The 18,351-nt window shown below is 39.5% G+C and overlaps 1 protein-coding gene across 2 annotated transcripts in view; it reads left to right on the top strand.

Moving 5' to 3' along the window:
- The window catches only part of TMTC2 (transmembrane O-mannosyltransferase targeting cadherins 2), a 361,794-nt gene that overhangs the window by 259,344 nt on the left and 84,099 nt on the right, over positions 1 to 18,351 (top strand). For both annotated transcript variants that reach the window (XM_074941959.1, XM_074941960.1), the window contains exons 7-8: positions 1,120 to 1,198; positions 16,335 to 16,456. In XM_074941959.1, coding sequence (XP_074798060.1) covers positions 1,120 to 1,198; positions 16,335 to 16,456 — 201 coding nt within the window. The remainder of the gene's footprint in view (positions 1 to 1,119; positions 1,199 to 16,334; positions 16,457 to 18,351) is intronic.

The raw sequence follows: 18,351 nt of genomic DNA, 5'->3' as shown, positions 1-18,351 counted from the left end.
ATGGCTCTTTAGCTCAATCTGCTTTGAGCTCTGGAGGTCCCCAGTGGTTCAGCCACTGATGAGTCAGCAAAGATAGCAGCCATCATATATACAGATGAAAAGACCTCTGATAAGTATTTTGCCTACTGGAGATATACTGAGAGCTTGGTTGGATGGGTGGGGTGTTTTGGTTTTGTTATGCTGTTCCTGTCCAGCCAGACTTACTTCAGAGTGGTAGTTGCATGAGTCTTTTATCCATGTAACTTCTTCTGACTGCAACGTATAAACTCTGCTACTTACGATTAAGTACACACATGCTCTTTCAGACTCCCCTACATCCAGCTTCCTTTTTCAGCTCTATCAAATGGCAGTGATTAATGTGTTAGATTTTTATGTCTGCATTTTAACCAATCTGTAAAGATAAGAGAGCAGCAACATACTATATGGCTGTGCTGTGACTGCACTTAAAGTACTATGTTGTTTATAAAAATCTATGGATGGGCATGGTTTTCAAAGGATAAATAAATGACAGGTCTCTTCCCGGGGTACTTACCTTCTAAAATGGACTTTACATGGTCATGCAGTTATGTTTTCCAAAGGACTCTTACTACTTACACTGAACAGTATGCATCTCCAGTGTGCCTGTTGAATGAAACATTAGTATGCGATCATGCAATTCAAGTATATAACATCATGCGTATGCACAAGAGCACACAGGAACTTTAATTTTGGCATTTCCCGACTCCTGAGTGCTCCTCCTTTTTTTCCTCATCCATGTTCTTTCCCATGGAGGAAAGATTCAATAATAGGATCTGGATTCTATTGTTAAGTGATAGTAGGCAATGATACTTTATTATTAGGGTGCTTATTGTAACAATCTGATATCAATCTGGGCACTCTGTCAGTCCACAGAATTTTGAATCTGTAACAAGACACGCACGAATGGAAATCATTCAGACTGGTGTTAAGGAACTTCACGTCCCTTGTTGATCCTTTTATAAATATGATCTTCCTAGTGTATTAGTAATGAAGATATTTATTTCTTTTTTTCATTCTGGGAGGGTAGCTAGTACCTAATTCACATGTGAAAAAGCGCTATTGAAAATGGTGCTTTAGTAATGTTTTTCTTTCCTGTTTCAGGATGCCCTTATGGTTTACAAGGAAGCAATACAGAAAATGCCAAGGCAGTTTGCACCACAAAGCTTATACAACATGATGGGTAAGAGCAATTATAATATTACAGTGATATTCAAGGAGGCAGAGTGAAACTAGAGTACTTAGTCATACAACTGGAGCTCAAGTGATTCAGTTAATTAATAAAACAAAATTAATTTTCTCCAATAGATCTTAACCATGAGTAGGTTCCAACTTCAGAGTTCAAGTAACAGCAGTAGATTTTCTTGACAAACCCCAGTAGATGGTTACACAAGTATATTCTTGGTTTCTTTCTGAGTGTTCCTACAGCACTTAAATACACATCGTATTGATTGCAGTGGTGCCCACCTGTAGAATCTCCTACCTAATATCTAAGAAGCTTTATGTGTACTATTTAGTGTGATTAGTGGAATTTTTCATTCACTAAGCCACCTCTCTTCCCCCATTCAGTTACCATTGCAGTCAGTGGGAGTCTTTTCATTTATCTCAACACAAGATGGATTAAGTACTGAATCACTAAGATTATTACATGAGGAATATTTAGATTGTATTATTAAATAGCATGCTCAACGGGCTCACAATCCAATTTGGATGCTTTATATCAAGGGTGGCAAACAAAGGGTGGAGAAAAGATTGAGTAAGGTGAGGTCTACAATAAGAGAATCCAATAGACCCTCTGGGTCCAGCTGATTCCTGCCCTTTCAAAATGTTGAAGGCAGCCTCAGTGCATTACATTGTCAGTTTTGGTTTATTTTCTTAAAAAGTGAAATTATTTTTTTCTCATTTTTCAAAATATAAATGTAAAGGGATAGAAATTTGAGTTAGATAAATCACTTGACTTAAAACCTGATATAACCAGGTGGCAGGTCCTAAGATCTTGCATAGAGATACAAAACTGTTTAAGTAGGACCCTGCACAGAAATGCATCTGTTTCTGTTGACTCACCTTAATGTCTGAATTATGGTGGGGTTCGGGGTCCTGTGAGATCCAATCTAAGATACGAAAGAGTTTGAGTGTGTTTCTGAAGTACAGAGAACTAGGGTAGTTGTCAGAGAAAAAGCTCTAGGAACAACTAAGCTCAAGAGAGAGGTCAGCAGGGGCTGGGATTGTTGTTCTTTAAAATAACAATAAAGGAAAAGCCCAGGAAAGGGAGTAAGTTTGAACTATATCCCTTGTGAATGTGTGTGGGTGTGCTGAGTCGAGTGGGGGTTAGTTTTCACCGATACTTATTTGACCAGAAAATGCAGATTCATGTTGAACAAAACATTCAGCAAATTTGTCAAATTGTTTTGGTAAAATAAAAACTAACTAACTGAATCCAAAACAATATAAACATTTGTTTTGACCTTTTCAAAATGTTTATTTTTTCTATTTGAAGCAACTTTGTTTTGAATATACTTCAGTTTTATTTAAAAAATGATTAAAGCTTGAAAATGAAACATTTTGATCTGAAACAACCATTGAATTTTATTTTTCTTAATTTTTTTTATTTTTATTTTTTTACTTTTTGATTTCCAAAAAATGTTTAAAATTTTCATTTTGGGTCAACTCTACTTTTGTTTTTGGTATGACCAGCAAACCAAAAAAAATCAGCTATTTGCACAGCTCTAGTGAAGAATCATTGGAGGTACCCTAGAAAGGATTATGATCCCGTGGAATCAGATAAGTTTTAATTTGGACAGGATAGCAAGCAGTATACCCTTCAATGTATACTGTGCAATGAACATGACTCGCACTTACACTAAAGGGACTTTAACACACTCATTGATTCTGATCCTCACTCCCCAAGTTACTTGTTTTGTGTGTGTAGTTTATCTCCCTTTAACAAGATACTTTAAGTAGTGGATGATGAAACAATTATTCTAAAACTGCAGTTTGATCTGGTGCTTTTTCAAAGCCTATGTCTTAAAACGGTTAAAGGTGTAATTCAGAATTAAATATTTGTATTGCCATGGTGATAGCATTACTTGTTTTTGATTTTCTCTAAACCACACTCACTTTGGCAATGCATATTTATTCACTGTTGTCACTTTTCTGGAATACTGAATCTTATCGGATCAAATCAATGGCTAAAAGTCTTGCTTTTTGACTCATTTTTTGTTGATAAATGGTCTAGGTTATGTTACCAATTCATCAGTTTCATTTGTTAGCATGCACTGATTATCCTATCAAGCTGACCAGCAACAGCCATAGTTTTGTTTTGTGAATTAGACAGCTGCTTATTATTATTGCCCTATCAAGACCTTTGGCAGATTGTAGTGTCTAGATAGAGCTGGACAAGTTTGACTCCCCTTTTGTGTGCAAAAGTATAATTTCAAAATCTTGAACAAAATATGATTTCCAGTAGCAAAAGTTGCAAAATTATAGTAAAAAATATTTCTGGTAAAACAGATTCTGTAATATAAAATGGGTGAGTTACCCTTTCCTCCTTTTTCTTTGAATGGAGTGATCCTATGAAATCATTGTTCCGCATAAGTATCTGTTCCGCATAAGTACTGCTGTTTTAAAATAGAAAATAATCCCAAGATTTGGGTAAAAATAGATTCTTGACTGAGTACTTTACCTACCCCCTGTCTATATGTTAAGAGCTAGTGTTGCCTTTCCCAACTCGTTTTATAAGCACAGTCCTCATACCACATGTCCAAACTCATTCTTTTCCTGGGATTTGGATTAATGAGCAAACAAAACAAAAAGATGACATAAAGACCAGCTCAGTCCCGCTCTTAGGCTTGGCTACTCCTAGGATTATTTCACCCATTGCTTTACTCATGCTCTAGAGCCTCTCTCCTTTAAACAGTCAGACCATCTCTCTTAATAAAAAGTCACCTGCCTCAGAGTCAACAGAGCTCACTTAACACTTTTTCAGAAGGATCAATGCCTGCTAACAAGGTTGCAAACAGTGCTAGGCTGTTACAGGGCTAGATAGCAAATATAACTTTCCCTAAATTTAGCATTTCTGGATAGATTGCAATGCTAGAGCCAACAGACTAAATACATCCAGCCTACCATTGAATGTACCTTGCAGATCGTATTTATGAATTGGGCACTGGGATGTGTGTCTGTTTTTGTATATAAAGTTAAATTAATCAACATGTTAGCTGTATAGCTATTGTTTGGATGTATTATTTTAGGTAAGCTTGCCTGCCTGCTTCTTGCAAGGCTTTGCCTATGAATAAACTTTTGCATTAGGTACAAAATGGGCAACTGTTAGGATCGAGGTCTGCCAGAGCCCACCTGCTTGTAACTGCAGGAATTTGACAATCTGAGCTATGCCCACCCAGTTTATGGTGGATATCTGCTCAGTGCTACAGAGGAAAAGGGGAGAACCCTGGAATGCTCTCAGTATATGCAGGAGAAGCCCTTCCCTATCTCAGATCTAGTGTGTGTGACCAAGAATCTCCATAGCTGAACGTATAATCCAAGAATATAGAGGATGTGAGGCCAATCACCTCCAATTGGATTTGTGATTAAATTTAAGCCTTAACCACTTCCTGTCTTGAGTACACAGCATTAAATGCAAATGTATGATTTGAGAAAATGTTTCATCTGATTTGATAGCCATTTCCAGCTATCGTTCCAGGGATTTAATGGGGCTTTCCTAGAGATTCCCCCCATACAACGTACATTATATACTCAAAGGAGTATAAACAGGAGGCTCATAGTTTTTACTGTATTAGGATTTGAACTCCAGTTCTCCAAGTGCATTATCTCACCCACAGTGTTAAACCTTTGCACCACCTGTATTCCATGTTTTGTGTTTCTGTACTTTTCCTGTGCTTGTTCCCATTGGCTTTTTTACTCTGGCAAGCCAATGACTCATTCCTTCATTGTGCCACTTTGACTTTTTGCTTTTTAAAAATTAGGAACTAGTTTGCCTCTTAAATTAAAAGGGAATCTTTGACCCAGAGGATCAAGTTATCCATTTGGCTTTGTGTTTTGCTCATGGTATGAAAGGCAGGGCCAGGAGACCTATGTCGGATGTTCAAAGTTCATGTGTATGAAAAGCCGCAGTGTAGATTTTGGTACTCTATCACTGTGATTTATTTTGCCAGGTGTGCAGCAACCAAGCTAAGGAAACCATGTATTTTGTTGGCTGTGTACCAAGAAAAAAAATTATTTATTTTTCTTTTCTTAAAAAGAAAAACACAAAACAAATACAAAATTTAAGCCTTTAAACTGGAATTAAAATAATTATTCAATATTCTGTGTGGGGTTGGCGTGGTATAAATTTTCTCTATGGCATTCATCTTTGATATAAATTTAAAATAATGTACTAAGGTTACAGGGATTAATTTGCTTGGCATTACAACATGCACTACAAAGGCCAGAGTCCAGCTTAGCTGCATTAAATAGGTAATATATTTTGTTTAAAGTTTCAATTAAAACCTGGGGTCAAAAGATATAATGGTCCTCATGGGATCTTGAACACTTTAATGCCAATATTAGGATTGCTTAAGGATCAGGCTTGGGTCTAGAAGTCTTTTGCTTTCCTGGAAATATGATATTATACAGTTGATTGTATTACACTGCTTTTAAAACCACACAGGCCCACCTGCTACAGTAATTCATGCTTCTGCCAGTTTAGTGGTGTGAAAGAGAGTGAAATGAACTGCTGGAGCTTTATGTTAATATTGAGAGATAAAGGGAAATATATGGATGATGTTGTTCAACTTATTGAATGGCAAATGCACGTCATCCATCTCTGCCTATTTTTCAAGAGCATTTCTGTTAAGCTTGATAACCATTTTTGATGAGAGAGCTTCTTTTGTAACTTGCATCTAATACTAGGTGTACTGAATAGTATGTGTACACAATGCAGATTATGAGGAAAAGTGGGGAACAGAAAAAGAGGGACATTGGTGGAACTTGTGACTTTTTCATTGATTTATAGACTTTCAGGCTGGATGGGACCATCATGATCATCAAGTCTGACCTCCTGCTCATCACAGGCCACAGAACCTCACCCATCCACTCCTGTAATAGATCCATAACCTCTGGCTGAGTTACTGAAGTCCTCAAATCATTATTTCAAGACTTCCAAGTTACAAAGAATCTACCATTTAACACTAATTTAAACTTGTAAGTGACCCATGCCCCATGCTGCAGAGTAAGGGGAAAGCCCCCAGGATCTCTGCCAGTCTGATCCAGGGAAAAATTCCTTCCTGACCCCAAATATGGCAGTCAGTTGGACCTTGAGCATTTTGGCAAGATCCAACAACCAGATACCTGGGAAATAATTCTCTGTCGTAACTCAAAGCCCTCCCCATCCAGTGTCCCATCACCGGCCGTTGGGGGATATTTGTTACTGGCAGTTGCAGATCAGCTACATGTCATTGTAGGCAGTCTCATTATACCACCCCTTCCATAAACATATCAAGCTCAGTCTTGAAGTGAGTTAGGTTTTTTGCCCCACTGCTCCCATTGGAAGGCTGTTCATAAATGAAGTTACCACTCAGTCTCGTTCTCAGCCTTCCCAATTTGCCTCAAAAGATGTGGATCATGTGCAGATGCTGAGCACACGTGCATGGTGAAAAGTTACTATCCATGGCAAGCTTTCTTCTTTCAGTCTCTAGGAAGTTAAATGATTTCTCCTTGTTTCTTTGCTACATTACACATGGACAGAAACCAAGCTGTCTTACAGCAGTGGAAGCCATGTATAGTACAGGTGGGGGAGCCAGATTTTACATCTGGCATAGAAATAGAGGTTCACATCACGAATATGAAGATTTAGCACAGACAGAGGAGTTTCTGTGTTGATGGTTATAACATAACTATCACTTTATTTGATTAGTCTTTTGGGTGGATGTGGCCATTTGTACAAGCCTGTTAATATTGTTAAGACTCCTTCTCCTTTTGCCCTTTACAACCAGTAAATGCTTTTCTTATTGAATTGCTTTTAAATATTGTTTAGGGCTCCAAGGAACACTTTTGTTGGTATAGTCTTACAGTTCATGCTGTGCTAGACTTATTTTTTAAGAGCCAGACATGATTGAGATGTGCAATATGTGTCCCACACCATAACCCATTAAAACATGATGCCCTGGACTTATCTCAGATTCAGTTGTCAAAACATTGGGCACGCTTCTAAGGAAGTTTTACTGGAAATTGTTTACTAATATACATTACAAAACATTTATTTTCTTTAAATGTATATAAGCTGAACATGAGGCCTTTTTTCTCCTCATGCAAATGCTTGATTGTACATTACAGAGGTGCTAATAATGGAGTTGGCTACAGTGGGAAGAAAAGATGGTGCTCCTCTCCTCCCCTATTCTCCTACCTCACCCCCAAGTAGGTTACTGTAGTTTATATCCGCTCATGCAAAGCTGAATGTGAAACTTTTGGAGGATTGAAACTTCTGGCTGTTTTGTTTTAGGATTCTAATTATTCAGACTGAGTACAAAGACTACAGAAGTGAATAGCTAAGGGGGTTGTGACTACTACATTTGAGACCAATTTTTTTTTCCCAAGTTCCAAGGGTTTTTGTTCACATTTTTCTTCTCCTTTGGACAATCAATCTCTATTCTCCTGTAAAACACTTCAATTTTTTTTACACACACAGTATTCTGGAAAGGCCAGGAGCCTATGAGTTCAATATTTTAACATATTAGGAGTCTGGATTAAAAATGAGCATAACTGTTACATTTTCAGACAGAAATATAATCAGATATCTAAACTGGACTACTGGTATACCAATTAGGCATGGGCCAAATGGTAAGTCCTTTTATCAACTGCACGTTGAAAAGATATATACTGTTGACACAATGTCAATGTTTACCTCTTCAACAATGGCTAACATTTTTTACTATACACCTACATAAAATGAAAGGACTGAGAGACAAATTATCTTTTCATTTACAAATGCTGAGTCATTCCATTTGTTCTCTCTGTAGTTACTGTGGGTGATACATCTGTCGGAAACTAAAAATCAAATAACTATCTCAGCTGCATTGTTTGTCAATGACTTCTTCTTTCATTGGAGGTTTTCGGACTATACTTCTTTAAAGACTGTTCAGTTCTCTATTGAAATTCATTTGCTTTTTATTTTCATCCCTCTCCATCCAGTTCTAAGATTTCTTTTTAAAGTTGATTTTCATTCTAATTAAACCAAAAATCTGAGTCTCCATTTTGATTGGCTACAAGTGGTCTATAAGAACCAAATCCATATAAATGGGGAATTGACTCCTCTCCAGCAAAAAAGCTTATAAAATACTGTGTGCTCTGAGAAATCTTCAAAGAAATTGTTCTATGAAAGAAAGAAATAAAATATGCTTGTTCTGTGTACATTATACTTCATATACATTAAGATCACATGCACCAATGGCTCCAGAGAAGCTCTGTGTGTAGAATATGCTTACTAACAATAGTGTGCATGCTGCATTATAGATTAAACATAACTGTTACGCATAGCTATAACTGTGCTTTTAGTTTTATTATTTGCATGCATACCCTAGTAGCTCAGAAAAAGCCACTGCAATATGTTCTGTGAAGGTGTAACGGTACAGTACAGTCGATGCAAAACATGTAGTAAATATGCTTATTAACCAAGTGCAATATAATTTTATAAAATATATCTCCTTTTATTCTATTTTGAATTCCATTTTTGTCAGTGCAGTGGCCAACTTGATGCTTTGAAACTCTCTATACTCTGAGATTTTGTACACCAAGGTTTTGCCATGAATGATTTTTTTTTTGGCAGATTACAAACGATTTAAAAATACAATCTGGTAATACTAAGAAGCAGACTGCAATGCATCTCTCCTGACTATAGGTAATATGTATCTGTATTTGTCTTTTTGTATCTTCAGTGATATAGTGATCTTCAGGTAAGCCCCTGGCAAGCCGCAAAATGCTTTGTTTACCTGAGTGTGCGCAGGTACAGCCGCTCACAGCTCCCAGTGGCTGCAGTTCGCTGTTCCTGGCCAATGGGAGCTGCGGAAAGTGGCGCAGGCACCTCCCATTGGCCAGGAACGGCTGCAAGCGGCCGTACCTGTGGATGCTCAGGTAAACAAACTGTCTCGCGGCACACCAGGGGCTTACCCTGAACAAGCCACAAATCAATTTTGGGAACTCCTGCTGTAGAGGCATAATGCTGGTACATTCGCAGCCCCATAGTAGTCTGCTATGTAGTAGTAGGGGCATTGCCAGCAGATCGAGGGACGTGATCGTTCCCCTGTATTCGACATTGGTGAGGCCTCATCTGGAGTACTGTGTCCAGTTTTGGGCCCCACACTACAAGAAGGATGTGGAAAAATTGGAAAACGTCCAGCAGAGGGCAACAAAAATGATTAGGGGACTGGAACACATGACTTATGAGGAGAGGCTGAGAGAACTGAGATTGTTTAGTCTGCGGAAGAGAAGAATGAGGGGGGATTTGATAGCTGCTTTCAACTACCTGAAAGGGGGTTCCAAAGAGGATGGATCTAGACTGTTCTCAGTGGGAGCTGATGACAGAACAAGGAGTAATGGTCTCAAGTTGCAGTGGGGGAGGTTTAGGTTGGATATTAGGAAAAACTTTTTCACTAGGAGGGTGGTGAAACACTGGAATGCGTTACCTAGGGAGGTGGTGGAATCTCCTTCCTTAGATGTTTTTAAGGTCAGGCTTGACAAAGCCCTGGCTGGGATGATTTAGTTGGGGATTGGTCCTGCTTTGAGCAGGGGATTGGACTAGATGACCTCCTGAGGTCCCTTCCAACCCTGATATTCTATGATTCTGTGCTCATCAATACATCTAATGTGTTCCCCTCAGGGAAATGGCCTTTGCTTGGGTTATTCAGATTTCAGGCTTTCTTAGTGCTGAAAATATAACAACATTATATGTGGTATGTTTGAAATTTTCTAATATCTGCCTGAAGTAGAAATAATCTTGAGATATGCAAATCCCTCTTGTTTATGAACAAACCAGAAGTAAAGACAGGTAGTGATCCTAAACTAGAACTGCATAACACTGCTTGTCTCCCTGTTCACACTAAATAGGCCCCTGTTTTGTTCTTTTTCAGTATATGAGACATGTTGGAAATTCATAACTCCTTTCTTCCCCTCTTGGGTGCTAAACCATATCACAACCTACACCCTTGAAGGGTAAAGTGGTAAATTTGACTCCTAGAGAAGATAACTCATTGTAGCCACCTGATCTTTTAATTTTTTTTCATAACTAAATCCCTCTTCTTATTTTCTTGGGTTTTCTTTAATTGATCATTGTTTTTGTCTTGAATTATTTCACACCTTTTCCACTGTGATGATTTAAGTGTTGTTTTCCTGTTTCTAAGAAGTTTTGAAATGTCTGCCTATATTGCAAGATTCCCGAGGGCTCTGGTGTTTATAAAAAGAAAACACCTCAAACTGCTTTTGCGAAGATAACGGAAGTGTTGCAATTGATTCTTCTCTGTTGTGTGTAGTAAATACAGAATAAACTAACTTTGAGTTTCAAGGCTTTTGCTGGTGTAGGTCTAGTTAAAGGATACATTATATCCATTATGCTTCCCTTTGTACTAAAGTATTAAATTAAAGGGGTTTGTGGTGAAACAATCTACAAAACACTTGAAATATAGCATCATGTATAAATATACTAAGTAAATTACAGCTGCAGTGTAATAATGAGATCATCTAGCCCATCCCCTTCCCAGTGCAGGATTGCCTTTAAAGCTGGGTAATCTAAAGAGAATATTAGGTGAATAATTCCTCCCCAAATTTTAAATTTGTTGAACAAATTATTCCAGTATTGTGGGGACCCCCTATACCTCCTCCCCCATACCAACTGAGCTTTACATTGGTGAGGTGTGTCTTGTTTTAGATGTCCTGTTGGATGTGGCTTCCACCAGTTTCAGGTTTAAAGTCCACAGAATACTGAAGATAGGAATCTGTAAATTAATGTTACTGCTGAGAACTCGTTTAACCCTGCGAAGTATTTGATGATCATGTACTTGTTGTGAACCATTAAAAGCTTTCCTTTTGGTATCTCACTATGGCTCCTATTCAGCTGAAGCACTTAAGCACAGGGTTAAATGCTTTTGCTGAATTGGGGCCTACATTCCTGTAAATTGACTTGTTTTCCTTATGGTGTCTGAGGTACCTTTGAAGCATTGTGACATATGACAGATTTCCTTCTGTGCCATTGTGATATAGTATGTCAAAGTGGGATATACATTCATTAAACTGCATAGGTTTGACCGGATACATTATCAAACTGAATTTGTTATATAGCACCATTTCTATTTTCGGTATAAGCACTTTACAAATGAATGTGTTAAATGCTGATAGTGTGAAGGTAAATGGAGCAGCCAGTTTGTATTCTGCAGCTACTTTCATATCTCATGTCACTGGGTGCTCTAATAAGGATTTACTGAAAGTTAGATCATTCACATTACAAAAGTTTGTGCAAATATACAGTAGTAACTGTCAAATATCACAAATTGTATTTTAAAATTTTTGTGCCTGTGCAGATATATAGAAAATCTCATCCTAAATGACAAAATCCAATCTCTATATAGCTCATCCAACAGAGTGGTTGAAAAACATCTCAAACCAAAGAAGCTTTTATTTGATTTACTTCACTTTAACCAAGAAAATGACCAGATTGATTGAACTGAAATTTTGCAATATTCCCCCTCCCCCCACCCCATCTGGGACAAACCCCTTCACATCCTTAACCTGAAGTGATGTTTTAATAGCAGGGCTCTAAATCCTTCCCAAAAAAAAAAATGATGATTTATAGAGGAAACCCTGATAGACCTTCAGCTGTAGTCATATGATCAAAAGCTGCTATATTACAGATGGTTAGAACCTGGGCTTTACAGGCAGAAATCAAGCTTTCAGTAGAAATGCTTGAATATGGCCAGCAAAGGAGAACAATTTTAAAGTCTTCAGGGGAGCTTTCTGTGTGGACAGTTTGACATTTAGGTCAGTAAATTTAGAGTTGAATTTCTGCGTGCACAGTCAACAATACCCTCCAGGAGAAGGTCATTTAATAGTTTTTGCTGTGAAGTACTTGATTTCTAAAACCTTCCAGAATTTAATCAGCCTGGCAGCCTTTCAAGCGCACCTGTTTATCTCTCCAGGTCCTTATATTAGCATGCATCCTGAGAAATATTTGATAAGATTGTGTCTCTTCATAAGTTTGAACAGTGCATAGTGCATTGTGGGATCTGTGAGACTATTATAGATGGGTCTGGCAACACCATCCATTAAGGTTGTCTGTTACTTCCAATTGTAAGACCCTATTTTCAGTTGCTTATAATTTTACCTAACTGTCACCATTCAGGTTGAAATTTTTCATGCCAGGTGTCTGCCTCAGATCTTTTTTGGGGAGGAGTGGGGAATTTTAAGATAAAAGAGTTTAGCCATTTCTGAGAACGAGGCAAGAGCAAATATGTTGTTGTGCTCATGCTAATTTTTGGTGGCCTTTTCTTTGAGTAGCTGTAGCACCTTATGCTTTGAAGCAGTGACTTGAAAACTGTGGGGGTCAGTGGGGTGGCCTTTGTGCCAGGGATGTGCCTTTTTCCATCCCTGTGCAAACCTGCCCAAATAAGATTAAATTATAATTCTTTGGGAAAAAAAATCACAGTTTACACATGCTCAATAGAGACCTCTTAGATTTTAGCAACTAAATTCCCTGAAGGTTCAATCCACATTGGACATACTACAGCCTGGGACCAAGCAGGACTTTTCCTGAAATTGTAGCTTTGAGCCGCTGCAGGCCATGATGGGTCTATAAGTCAGGGCGCCTGAACTGAGTATAGGGAGCAGATCTCTCCTCTGCTGTCAATAACGCCCTACTGGGCCCAGGCACTGTGGAGGAAGCCAACCAATTTGAATGCAGAGAGAACAAGAACCAGACTTGCGGATGAGAGGCAGAGTAAATTTGGATAAGAAGTCTGGGGAGAGGGAAACTAGACTAGGAGTTGAGGTGGGGAGAGAGAGTGGGACTGGCTGAGCAAGGAGATTGGGACTCGGCGCTGAGGAGGGAAATGACCAGTGGGGACTTGGAGCCAGTAGTTGGGGAGGAAACTGAGATAAAATGAGAAGGCGGGGAGAGGGGCCAGGGGAGCCTGGGACTGGCTGGGCAATTAAACTGTGACTTAGAGCTAGTGATGTGGCAGGAAAGTAGTGAGGGAGGAGGAAAGATATATCAGAAGAGGAACTGTGGTGCAGGGGGAAGCAGTGGGGGTGCCTGGGCTAAGAGATGGGGACAAGAAGCTGAGGTGGGGGAAACACTATAACTAGAAGAGAAGCCCAAGGATGGAGATGAGGTTTGGAAGCCAGTGAGGATAGGGAATGTGGGCAGGGAGTGGGAGCAACTGGAGTGTAGGATGCGGTGGGGAAAGAGACAAGGAATGGGAGGAAGGGCAGGGAACTGCGAAAAGCTGGGCAAAGAGACTGGGAGTTGAGGGAAAGGGCCACAAGGACAGGGGAGTCTAGATGAGTAAGATGAGGCTGTGCTAAGCAAGGAGACTGGGACAGGGATAAGAAAACTGAGGAATGGAGACTGGGACTGACTAGGTGAGAAGAATGGGACTTGGATGGGGAAAAGACAAGTCTCAGACAGGGACAGTTTGGAGTAGAAAAGATAGTATGTGATTATGTCATTAAAGACTGTAGCATAATGCATATGCACAAGGAGGTGCAAATTCAGGTTCATGAGGCAACCTTAATTGTGGCATTTTTAAACTTGTGATTGCTTAACTTTGCAACTGTAATCACTCTGTTTTGCATGTAATAGATTATAATTGGATGCCATTCATTTGAGAGTTAACATGGGCTTGGAACTGAGGTTAATGGACTGAGCATGGGCTTGGACCTGAGGTCTAACCCCATTTATTCTGCTGAATTAGCGTGTGGCCTTAGATAAATCACAGTTTACACGTACAGGAAAAATAATGTCCGTTAGTTAATAGTTGCAATCCTGACCCTATTGAAGTCATTAGTCTTTTTGCCATGGACTTCAGTGGGATTTCACTGAATGTGTCTGTAGCACATTCAGAATGTGCTATGAAAATGCAGAGTATTATTATTCTGAAAACTGCCATACTTCATTTTTAATTAATTGTTTGATTCTGCTTATTTCTGATTAGCTTTGCAAGATTTTGTTTGATTTTTTTCTTCAAATTGTTTCTTCTACGCTACATTAAATGCATTTTCAAAAATGTCAAGATTAGTGCCCCAAAGTGCATTTCTGTCATTGCCATCGTTCTCCCATTATCCTTGTACATTTGCTGTCTGAGTCTTTCAGAGCAAAGGATTTTACTTGGAGAAGTTTGTCAGATTTTGATAATTTCTCACATATTGACTTCCATAATCCTTACAAAATTCAAATTAGATTAAAGCACTAGTGATGTTATACAGAGATTGCAGGGCACCAGACTTCACCAACTGCGCGTGTCTTGTTTTTTCTGTGTCCTCCCTCATTATTCTAACCTTCTTTGGGGACTTCTCTTAACCTACCTCAGTTTTTTTTACACCCTTATCTATGATCTTGATGTGTTATCATAGAATATTAGAGTTGGAAGAAACCTCAGGAGGTCATCTAGTCCAATCCCCTGCTCAAAGCAGGACCAACACCAATTAAATCATTCCCAGCCAAGGCTTTGTCAAGCTGGGCCTTAAAAACCTCTAAGGATGGAGATTCCACCACCTCTCTAGGTAACCCATTCCAATGCTTCACCACCCTCCTAGTGAAATAGTGTTTCCTAATATCCAACCTAGACCTCCCCCACTGCAACTTGAGACCATTGCTCATTGTTCTGTCATCTGCCACCACTGAGAACAGCCTAGCTCCATCCCCTGTGGACCCCCCCTTTAGGTAAGTTGAAGGCTATCAAATCCCGCCTCACTCTTCTCTTCTGCAGACTAAATAACCCCAGTTCCCTCAGCCTCTCCTTGTAAATCATGTGCCCTGGCCCCCTAATCATTTTCGTTGCCCTCTGCTGGACTCTGTCCAATTTGTCCACATCCCTTCTCTAATGGGGGGGATCAAAACTGGACACAATACTCCACGTGTGTCCCCACCAGTGCCGAATAGAGGGGAATAATTACTTCCCTTGATCTGCTGGCAATGCTCCTACTAATACAGCCCAATATGCTATTGGCCTTCTTGGCAACAAGGGCACACTGTTGACTCATATCCACCTTCTCGTCCACTGTAATCCCCAGGTCCTTTTCTGCAGAATTGCTGCTTAGCCAGTCGGTCCCCAGCCTGTAGCAGTGCATGGGATTTTTCCTTCCAAAGTGCAGGACTCTGCACTTGTCCTTGTTCAACCTCAGATTTCTTTTGGCCCAATCCTCCAATTTGTCTAGGTCACTCTGGACCCTATCTACCTCTCCCCCCCAGTTTAGTGTCATCTGCAGACTTGCTGAGGGTGCAATTAATCCCATCATCCAGATCATTAATAAAGATGTTGAACAAAACCAGCCGGAGGGCTGACCCCTGAGGCACTCCGCTTGATACCGGCTGCCAACTAGACATCAAGCCATTGATCACTTCCTGTTGAGCCCAACAATCTAGCCAGCTTTCTATCCACCTGTAGTCCATTCATCCAATCCACACTTTTTTAACTTGCTGGCAAAGAATACTTGAGGGAGACCATATCAAAAGCTTTGCTAAAGTCAAGATATATCACATCCACCACTTTCCCCATATCCACAGAGCCCGTTATCTCATCATAGAAGGCAATCAGGTTGGTCATGCACGACATGCCCTTGGTGAATCAATCCATGTTGACTGTTCCTGATCACCTTTCTCTCCTCCAAGTGCTTATAAAATGGATTCCTTGAGGACCTGCTCTATGATTTATGGTTAAACACAAATACATCCTATATTTTCACTGATACTCCATGTTGTGTAATGTGAATTGATTGAAAAGAAATAGCTTTTGCATAGCAGATATGATGTTAATTTGGTTACTTTGGGAATTTTGATTGATACTCCCAATTTCAATTCCTTTCCAAATGGACTTTCATCTCGCTCGTGCTCCTTCATCCTTAATAAGACTATTACTCCGTGCCTTCATCACTAAGGTGTCCATACAGTTAGTTTGTTTTCTAACTTGCTGGCATTCAAAGCAATGTATTGTCTGAGAGGTCTTTGTTCATATACAGGTTGACAGTCAAAATGCAGAATTTTTTTTATTTTTTTTATTTTATTTTCAAATGATAAATCTATTAAAATCCTATGTCCTCTGACTGGTCATCATTTAACTTCATAGGAGAAGCCTACATGAGACTGAGCAAGCTGCCTGAAGCAGAACACTGGTATATGGAGTCGTTACGATCCAAGACTGACCACATCCCAGCACATCTCACATATGGAAAACTTCTGGCTCTAACGGTGAGTTAATCAGTCATTTCTGAGAGTAAATACTAGAGCCTCAAAAGAAGTGAGGTAGAGGAATAAGCTGCCTTGTGGCATTCTCTGTCTGGAAATTGATTATGATGCTATTAATAAATACTTTGTATTTCAATAGTATCTTCCAACTCAGGAACTAAATATACTGTAAAACATAACCTATATATCTTTGTAACCTCTTGCCCATTAACAAAATGCAGCCACCTCTGAGGAGGAACATAGCAGCTGTATTATAGCTCACAGTAGCCATATACAACTTTATAACAGGAAATAAAGAATATGTATCCATCTCAAAGACACATGCGTTAAGATTAAGGATTTGTCTACAAAGTGGGATAATGCATTGTACAGGAGTGTGATCTTTATAATGCACTAGCGTGTTCTACATTAGTTGGTCTGTATTGTACTAACTTGTGCATTAATTGGTCTGTATAAACCCTGCTGGGGTGCATTAAAAGTTCCCTGGTGCAAGCTAATGTAGTGCTGTTTCAAATAGTATCACAGTGCTGTTCCGTGAAGTCAAAGCCCTAAGTTACTTTATTATAGTTGATTTAGATGGTGAATGTCCTTATTTTAATATTAAAATATCTTTGTTCGCATACCGCCTTTCATCTAAGATCCTAAAGCATTTACAGACAGCAGTTGGGCCATGCAATAATGTGATATATTAAAACATCTTCATTTTACAAGGGAAACTGAGGCATTCCTCAGTGGTGAAGCATCTTGCTGAGTCATACAGCACGTCAGTAGCAGAGCTGCGAATGTAACCCAGAACACCCAATTACTTGCCTTATACTCATCCTGCACACTTCCATCTTTTAATGGTAGCTTTTCCATGATGATTTTATTGGCTTCATCTTTCAAAGGAAAGGCCTTCTCAGATTCTTAGTACAGGACTGGCCATACCATAATTTTGCTAGACTTTTTCCAACATGCTCATGTTGCCTCCTCAAATTCACTTTCAGATCTGAAAACCGTTGAGCTCATGATGTACCCAAAGATAGTCACAGCAGAGAAGGGAATTACAGTCTCTATTTGGATGTCCCATTGCACTAGTAGTGTGCAGCTAACTGTTCCCCCGACGTTTTGAAGTGTTAAAATGGATTCCCTCTTTTCTTAGTCACTAATACTTCCTCCCAATTTTGCAGCTGCCATTTTCTTCTAATTTCTTTCTGCTGTGCTGATCACCTCCTCTCTATTTTCCATTCACAATCTTCTTCTTCTTCTCTCCCATACTCTTCTTTATCTTTCAGCCTTTTACTTACATTGGCATACCTCCTTTGTTTCCCTAGTTGTCATGTGGGTATGTCTCCACTGAAACACACACACACACACACTCCACCAAACAGTGTGTTCTTAACTCTGGTTAAATAGCAGTGAAGACATGGCAACTTGGCTTTTAGCTTGGGTTGGCATCTTGCTTTCAACCCCAGACTCCCCTCTAGGCTTTAACTGCAGCTGCTAACTCAAGTTAAAAGCTGAGTTGCCATGTCTTCACTGCTATTTTAACCTGAGTTAGCTATCGTGGTTTAGCTAACCTGAATTAATAACACACCTATTGATGTCGACACAGCAGCAAAATGAGAACAGACATATGCATGGAATTAAGTGATGTTATTAAATTTTAACAGAAGGGAGGACTACTACCCACACTCTCCTGTATCAGGCATTGAATTGCTTCCAGTGAGGAAGTTATAGGACTCATTATCATATAACCCATAACATGGGGTAGGAGTTCCTCAGCTTACCCCAGAACTCAATTCTCTCTGAGTCTTAGCATCCTTCCCCCGTGAGGGGGGACATAGGGTGAAGCTGTGTGGGGACATGAGGACCACAAGGTCTGACCTCTGCCTGCGAGGGCCACGAGGTTTCACCAT

Source organism: Natator depressus, chromosome 1 (genome assembly GCF_965152275.1).
Source record: "Natator depressus isolate rNatDep1 chromosome 1, rNatDep2.hap1, whole genome shotgun sequence".
In the NCBI taxonomy this organism is placed as follows: Eukaryota; Metazoa; Chordata; order Testudines; family Cheloniidae; genus Natator; species Natator depressus.
Note: the sequence above shows the minus strand (reverse complement) of the source record. Positions and strands in the feature narration are given on the sequence as shown.